Source organism: Aspergillus eucalypticola (genome assembly GCF_003184535.1).
Source record: "Aspergillus eucalypticola CBS 122712 chromosome Unknown BO83scaffold_15, whole genome shotgun sequence".
Classification (NCBI taxonomy): Eukaryota; Fungi; Ascomycota; class Eurotiomycetes; order Eurotiales; family Aspergillaceae; genus Aspergillus; species Aspergillus eucalypticola.
Window position 1 is genome coordinate 109,021 of NW_020290289.1, and position 8,594 is coordinate 117,614.

Below are 8,594 nucleotides of genomic sequence, written 5' to 3' on the forward strand. Positions count from 1 at the left end.
GTACGAAATCGACGCGCTTTCCCCAGACAAGAAGCGGAAACTTGGTAGTCCCGGTCCCTCGGGGATTTTTCGCCCGCTTAGATAATACGCGTAACATCCACCTCAACGTCAAGCCAATTGTTAATAGTTAACTAGGGCGACTGACTCAATCCGTACATGGTTTCTGCATTTGATGTGACGATCGGCGGCAGCGTAGCCTCTGCTACGGCAAACTTATCGGCAAACACCAAGCCGATGGGTCGATGTCGACGATCATATCAATCAGGCATCATATCAATCATATCATCCTCCGATCTCGGTTTCTCGGGGGGTTCTCGGCACCCAACTTCAATGCTTGAGATTGACAGGTCTTGGGAGGATTGACAGTGGGTTCTTTTTGAGGTGCCTAAAAGGGAAACTCGACCCCTTATCCAGAGAAGGTCGGATATTATTCAGGAGAATAATGTTTTTACGTCTTGTTCTTTCCCTTTTCTTCATACCAAGGATTGCTCACTTAACTCTTACTTGTTCCAGATCTAATCAAAATTCGTTCAGTAAAAGGTAAAGTCGCGACAGTGTCTTTCCTTACATTCATTTTCTCGCTTCTTCATTCTCATACAAGATGGGCAACAATATGGGTCAGAATGTTTCTACCTCCCGCTGTCACCATCAAGATCAGCGCTGACTACTACTTCTTAACTCCATCATAACTCCGTAAACATCCCGACTTCACCCCACGCAGGCCACGCGTACTCTAACCTCGACTCGGTGGCGGGGGGCACTCGGCTGTGGCCCAGTTTGAAGGGTCTAACTGTCAAGGTTGGGTACCTTAGGCGATGAATTCACATTTTCATACTTCGTCTCTTTGCTTTCCTATCCATGTTCCCTGGTTTTTCCAGAGGAAATGTTGCGTTTTCTTGAAAGATGTTTCAGATTTACCTACGTGTATAGCTTCACGGAATCCAAGCCGACGAGGCTAATGAAATCAGTTGGTAGTCTGATAAAGGGGCTACGAAAATTGATTGTTTTATCGAATAAGTAAATCTTGGCCTGGCTGGCTAGCCGAGTCCAGTATTCCCGGATAACTAGACCAAAGTTTTGACTTAGGTACGCTTTGAATTCTGTTAGGCAGACATCATTCCGTTTCTTTAAGGACTAGGGCTGCTCCTATTAGCGCGATTTACGGAGCAACAATATGATAAGTCTTTGCGCTTGTATTTAAAACGCATACTGTATGATTAGACGCTTTCCGAAAGGCTGTGCCTTATTATACGTTCAGTAAGATGCAGAATCCGGCCTCGAAAACGTAGTCCACTATGGCAGTACCAGACTTTTTGCAACAATAGCTCATTAAATCGTGACAGGAATAGGCCCAATCAATTGGTGTTCCTGCTTCGATTATGTCTTGCACCTTGAATCTAAGTGTTGTGTTGCAGAGCTTCTGCCAGTATGAAACGGAAATTCTCCATTGAAAGGCCAGTAGTATGTGGCGAGTGTCTTGTATGCGTTGGTAACAGGGTGGAGGGCTCCGGTAGATCATATCGACGATGATAATTCTGATTTCGAGAGGTATATGAGCAACAGTAGCATCCAATGGCACATCGTGTCGGCGGTTTTTCTCATGCACTTGGCTAGCCTCTGAAATGTCTTCGGATGTCAGGGATCATGAAAACCACTTGTAACAGTTGAGTATCAATGAAGGCATTCTGTAAAATTGCCATGGGTAGAGAAGGACACTTCCCGGAGTTAATCATCTGAATCTTGTAAGGGTGACTGGCCAGTCACATGGGACTGTCTGCACGTTCACACAAGGTCTCTGATGAGGATCTGGCCTAGACTAGCTGCATTGAAACCCAGATTCAAGGCATGCTAGGATAGACGACTAAGTATGTTGTTGCATCAACGATGATCGCCATTGGGATGAAAAAGGTCTGGAGCGGGTATTATTGTGAGTTGTTCAGTAAGTATGTCGGTATGTAGCATCTAGGTGCATCCATTGGGCGGGGCAAATGGTGATATCTCGGGAAACTCACTGACCAGCATCGCAGCACCGACTCGGGGATGCCGACAATGACTGTTGCGACATGATGCCACGATATGGCATGTTGAGAAATCGGGCGGTAGGCCTCAGGCCCATGGAATGCTATAGATTATGTCATCACGATGGGCATCGGATTTCGCCGCTCAGTGGGTTACACAACGTGGAGGACTTTGGCGGGACAGACCCCAAAGCAGTGAGAGGAGTGGATTTCAATATAACACTAACGTGCAAGCATCATCACTACAATATACTTGATAGGACCGATCATCGCTAGTAAGTACCAGCAGGCGGGCCTACTGCAGATGTGTTACTTGAAGAATTTGTGGGCAAGAAGGAAAGCATGGAAACGAAGCAGCCTGACTAGCAGAGATATTTATGAAAAAAAAGTAAGAAAGTATAAAAACATACAACAGAAGGGATTCGCTGGTGGTCACCCACCCAACTACTAACCTCCCGGCGTGTGGCTTAAGTACGGCTGAGCGGACGGGAAGCCCTGTTTTCCACACCCTGTGGTCGTATGTACTTGTCTTCTCTTTATATTACTATATGTAGTGCAAAATATTATAATTAAAGGTGATATATCGAACACGAAGCCAACCTCCTAACTATTCCACTCTCGATAAGTAGGGAAGGCAGACTTGACACGTACACTAGCTAGGACTAAGCAGCTATGGCGGAAGGCCTACCAGCGACAACCCTGGACTCGTCCATCAGGATCTTAGTAATCAAACAGAGGAACGAAGAAATATATATAATGTTGCGCAAGTGGGTATGCGCTTACCACGAATACTTAGGTATCATTAGGGCTCCCGGGAAGAAGCAGTTTCAACCGAGACATCTAACAAGACAATATATCTCCTTTTGCTTTTAATAGAGAGCGAAACAAGTAGTATCGCCTGGGTACGCTCATCCTGGACTTTATGCTGATTTCCGATCGTTCGGAATCGCCTTCTTCTCCTCATCTGTCAAATGCACGTCAAAGATTTCAGCCAGCGCTTGTAAGCGCTCATCTTCTGTCTTGCATTCTTTGATAACCTTAGTATTGGCGCCTATTGTTTCTCTCACCGTGTCTTGGAACAAGGTGACATTGCCCACTATCGCCTCATTATCCTCGTCCATGAGCATTTTCGTGCAGGTGACGTATCTGGTGAACCAGGATCGCGGGTTTGTCGATGTGAACCAGGACATGACTTCGTAGTCCTGGGGCAAGAACTCTGTCTCGGTGAAGCAATAGACTGGCAACCACTCTTTCTTGGCGTCATCTGCTGGGTTATAGCAGACATCGAAGCACCACATCCTCGGTGGTCCGGTGCAATTGGCAGAATGCCTCGCATACGACTCGGGTATAGGGCGTAACTGCACACGAATCAAACGTGGGGCGATGCTGGTCGTCTGGAATCCGTCGCGCAGCGGATATGGAAGGTTGGGACCCTTGGTCATGCCGACATCTACAACGTACCACTCCGCATCCAGTCGAACAAGGTTGAGCATGTGGTTCCACCCCTCGTAAGTGTTGCTCTGATTGCGCCGGACCTCTGGGTAGGGACTCATTGCCCGCGCCACGCGACCTCCGCAGTTGCGTACCTCATAGCCGATGGAGCGAAGCACGGTGGCGAAAAAGGTGTTGTTTTCCATACATCGCCCGCCAAGCCGGCGGCGAACGATCTTGGTGTAGAGCTCCGACAGGTCAAGTGTGACTGTCTTATGTGTGGAATAATGCAGTACGAGATTCTCGAAAGGCACATTGCAGGTATGGTAGCGTGTCAGAGCCTGCAGCAGGGGCAGCCCATGCTCTTTGGTTCTGGCCTGGGTGGCGTCTTTTAGCACAGGTGAGTCCAGATACTTCTGTGGGAGCTTAATGCACTCGAAGTAGTCACGCAACTCGACATCGCTGTAGCGAGTACGGGAGCCCTCTCCGAGCGGAAGCTGAGTAAGGACAGTGGGCGCAGGGTTGGACGACATGGCGGGTTAGTCGGACCAGTCACAGATGATATCAAGATCGTATACAGCTTGGGGGCGCCCGGGTGGGGGGGGGGGGGGGGGGGGGGAGGAGGGATATTCAGAGCTGTTCTAAGATCTTGAGTGGCCAGACCAAATATCCGTGGGCAATGTGAGTGGTGGTTCGAAAAGTTTCTCACTAGACTTATCCAGGGTACAGGTGATACTTATAAATCCGTGGAACGCGGGCCAGGAGATTTGGGGAAATAAAAGTAAGCCAGCATTCTTAGTAGTAGATCTGTCATCGACCACTGACCAATTTGCTCCTAGCTAAAGCATCATGTGGCATTTTAGAAGGCAAAAAATTAGAGTCCCTTACTTACGGCTCTGAAAACCTGGATTTGAATTCCTATTGGTTCTCTTATTGCTCGACTAATACCGTTGGAATGGATATATTACTTCCAGCCTCTTCACCTAACTACAGCCTGCCAGCAGCCAGACCGCTAACACGCGCCACTGCTCTCTGCGTAGGGGTGCTGCTCGTAGGGCGGCATGGGTGATTGGCTGGGCATGGCGAGAGGTGTCCCCTAAGCACACCATTGAGCTGCTGTAGCTTGTGATCAACAGACCAGTAACCCTTGCTTACAATGATGTTGGTGACCAAATTACCTGGGTTTGTACAGTAGAGGCAACCCAATCCAGGTGACGTGCAAGATGAGCGGGAAGGGCGCTATCCCTTGCATCTGCCACGAACGCCAATCTACTCTGCAGTAAGTTAGCATACCTAGACTTGCGCAAGCGGCAGGCGTTGCATGCCAGACCGCCGACTCGCCGCTTGTTGCCGGGGGGACGGGCTCCAAGCTCCGATACTCTTTGGCGAGTTTCTTGATTGAGGCATGAATCGTAATGCGTATATGTGTATGGTGCGCGAGTGGGTTGGGTGGATTAGAAGCCAACAGGGCTGAGTCGGTGAGCCTCTGACCATTGGGTTTCGGAGAACCACCTTAAGGAATCACGGTGAACACGAATACCTTGCAGGTTTGAATTTTTGGCATAGGGGTAAATAGATACACTGAAGTAAATATCTACCAACCTGTAACCCGCCTCATTCCCGGTTGTTGCTGAGTTTTAGCTTTGGGAGTGCACAAGATTCATCCTACATGTTGAAGGGCACACATACCCGGACCTTTCAAAACAGCAGACTGACGCCTTAAAGTCGTACTATATGTCGACAAGCTCCTTTCTCCGTCACATAGTACCATTCTCATATCATCTGTTCAGTGTTAGGCATAACCCTTACTGATAAGCTACCCATGTGTAGCTGAATAAGAGTTTGGCACCAAGAAGTCTATGCTACTAAGCAAAGCCAATGTAACAGGGCATCGGTACTATGAAGGAAGAGTTGCAGAAGTTCGCCAATTTATTATTGATCAGATGTTCGCCTTCTCACCCTTGCCTACTGCTACATCGTTGGAAACATTCTAAAAAACGCTATCAACCTCAGAGCACATAGAACAGGGAGACACTAACTACGATACGTATTAGGACTTCCTACCTTCTCTATGCAAATAAAAATGTTAATTTGCTTGGCACGTAAAACTACTCTAACTGCACGGGCATATGATCTATACTTCCTGACATTGCTACGGCAAAACTCGTTTGATGAAGTCACCAACGAAAATCACATTCCATCTTCAAGCTATCACCATGGATGACTCTGTTTACTATTAGAAAGGCCCTGGTCTAGACGAATGATTGCGCTTATACTCACCCTCCCATCCCAACACCAAAATGTCCCATTGTCTCCTTCACCTCTCTCCTCAACAACCCTCAGCATCCCCTCCACGCTCTCTCTCGGCTGGATCACACCTTCCACTACCCAATCCAACTCCACATTCGCCATATCACTGCCGCAACATATTAGCGCAACAGATCTCACTTCAGGCAAACATAACCAGTAACCAGGGCAGTTGAAAATCAATAGTCTATAACAAGGGTACTCACGTTTCCACCTCGCCAGGATGCAGCGCCAGGACGCACGTCCGGACACCCTTCCGCGAAATTTCCGCCGCCATGTGCCTCAATGATTGATTGAGGGCTGCTTTAGTCGCCGCATATACGGCAAATCCGTCTTCGTGGCTTCGGAATTGGCTCGCTGAACCGGAATCAGAGGAAATAAATATGATTTTCTCTAACGGCGTGGTCGGGTCGATGGAAAGCATCCTTTGGGCGACAATTATCGGGCCAATTGTGTTGGTTTGCAAGTGGTGAGTAAAGGACTGGAAAGAGCTAGTATATAACAGCCCATGTGAGCAAAGGCTATATACGTGTCTTAGGGCGATAGGCGTACATCTCTGTAGCACGATTCGGATACTGGTTGATACCAGCATTCAGAATGACATTCGTTAATCGTAGCCCCCCATCTCGCACGGCCTTTTGGACATTGTGAGAAAAGTCCTAGTTGCATGTGTCATCTTTTGCCCTTATCACTAGTGGATATGCCTTAACGTTCAACTCACATCGATACTATCAGGCTTCGTAACGTCGCATTCCTCTACGGTGATTAGTGGAGCACCATTCCGAGTATATTGGGAAAGCAATCCGAAGAGCTGTTCAGCACTTGATAGGCTGCGTACTGCGGCGATAACCTGTTCTCCAGAGCTTGCTAGCTGCCGAACAAACTCCAGGCCGATTCCTCTTGATGCACCCACGACAACCCATGTTCTGGTCATTTTGATCGATTGTCGTAGCAGGATAGATATGCGGGTGTCAACGGCGGGCAGAACTGCAAAAGGAAATGAGATTACGAACATGGATGAGCTTCTTTTCGACTCGACCTGCTGCCCGACACGCTGGTCTTATCCTGGTGAGAGGATGAGCGTATCTTTTGCCGAAAGTGGAAAAGCGGTGGAGTAAAGTTGGAGGGAATGAATGGATAAGGGCAAACCCGCAGATAGGGAGTCAATCTCCAACTTCAATCGGCCCCCGCAACTTCTACCAGTACGCAAACATGCCTCTCCCTCTGACGCCAACCCACCGGCATCATCCACAGGGTGTACGGATGGAATGCGCCAAGCTATATTTTACTACTGACGAAGATATCGTAAACTTTTGGACCAAGACCAAAAAGATCTATCAATTCTAATCTTCTATTTAGTAGTCGTAGCATTGCAAAGGTTGGTGGCATTTATACCTTTGGTGGCTGAGCAATATTAACCTTTATTCCTTTAATCAGAACTTCCCGCATTGTTTCTGCCGTCTTAATCCTGATGTCAAAGAGACTTTTCTGGGCTGTAGTACTCAAAGCTCCTGGAGCATTCTGATCATCTATGCCCTAATTTGGACGTTCAAAACAATCTCAGTCGCTGATATATCCCGACAGAGAATAAAAGCATTCGTTTTGCATGCCAATAGGTTGGATATCAAAGTAGATTGTAAAGAATGTTTATAATATTTTGATTACGTGCTGTATTGCGGCCGAAAATTCACTTTTACCCGATTAGGCCGGGATAGTTAGTTAACGTAACCAACAGTCGAGCGGGCCACACAGTCAGGCGGGCCACCCTGCTATCCCATATAAAAGATACCTTTTTCATTCTAGGATATCTCAGCCGATACAGAGTTTGAGAGACTCTAACTTTATACATAGATTTTAGATGGAATAAATAGTACACTTTTTTCTTGAGATTTTGTAATTTTTTTATATAAGATATATTGATTTCTTACATAATACGGGCAAAATACAGGTATTGTAATATGAAATGCTATTATATATATATTTCTAGAGATTTTGAAAGGTATCTACAGTATATTACTTATAGATTATATATTAAGCTTTAACACTCTTAGGCTTTTGATGGTTGAGATATCTGATTCAAAAAGAATCTATTATATGGTATTACAGGGTGACCCGCCTGACTGTGTGTGTGTGGCCCACGCGATTGTGATTTATGTTAACGTAAACAACGGTCGCGCGGGCCACACGGTCAGGCAGGCCATTTGGTAATACTAGACAAAAGATACTTTTTTAGCCACAATATATCTCAACCACCAAAATCTAGAAGGATTAAAATTGTTCTGTATAGATGTTAAGTCATATAAAAATATTTATATAATCTGTCTACAATGTAGAGCTTCTTAAGAAGTAGTCATGGTTGATATATAATAGAATTAAAAAGTCATCTCCTATATGGGATACCAGGGTGGCCCGCCTGACCGTGTGGCCCGCGCGAACGTTGTTTAGTTAATTAACATACGTGATTACTAGTTAGCGATCCTCACAATGGAGAGGATGAGTACTGTTTGTCTCTGGAGAGAGCATCAAACTTCAAGTATAATAGAAGGTAGTATATATAGCATTTTCACTCTATTTTCGACAAGCTCTACTACCATGGTCCGGTACGTTTCAGTTGTAGCACTAGTACGCGCTGACTTTCAAATATCGCACGGTTCTGGGCTGAATATATATGAGCGACTTGAAAAGACCCACTTCTACTCACGAGGCAATCGCCACCGAATTGAGGCCATCCTAGACGTCTGGTACGCGAAACAGGAAATCAACCGTTTGAACAAGAGTATCGGTAGGCATCTAGCTTACTGAACTACCACGGCTCTACTCCGACGGGGTGCCCGATCA

The 8,594-nt window shown here is 46.5% G+C and overlaps 2 protein-coding genes across 2 annotated transcripts; both read right to left on the reverse strand.

Annotated features, from left to right (window-relative positions):
• Nucleotides 1–2,822: 2,822 nt before the first annotated feature.
• On the reverse strand, nt 2,823–3,982 carry BO83DRAFT_362514 (arylamine N-acetyltransferase family protein; the record flags this gene model as incomplete). Its single annotated transcript, XM_025529514.1, has 1 exon — nt 2,823–3,982. The coding sequence occupies one exon, from the start codon at nt 3,980–3,982 to the stop codon at nt 2,939–2,941; it is 1,044 nt and encodes a 347-aa protein (XP_025387171.1). The 3' UTR covers nt 2,823–2,938.
• Nucleotides 3,983–5,660: 1,678 nt separating this feature from the next.
• Nucleotides 5,661–6,690, reverse strand: BO83DRAFT_427799 (short-chain dehydrogenase; the record flags this gene model as incomplete). Its single annotated transcript, XM_025535370.1, has 5 exons — nt 5,661–5,675; nt 5,730–5,865; nt 5,963–6,247; nt 6,309–6,415; nt 6,478–6,690. The coding sequence occupies 5 exons, from the start codon at nt 6,688–6,690 to the stop codon at nt 5,661–5,663; spliced, it is 756 nt and encodes a 251-aa protein (XP_025387172.1).
• Between the last annotated feature and the right edge of the window lie 1,904 nt (nt 6,691–8,594).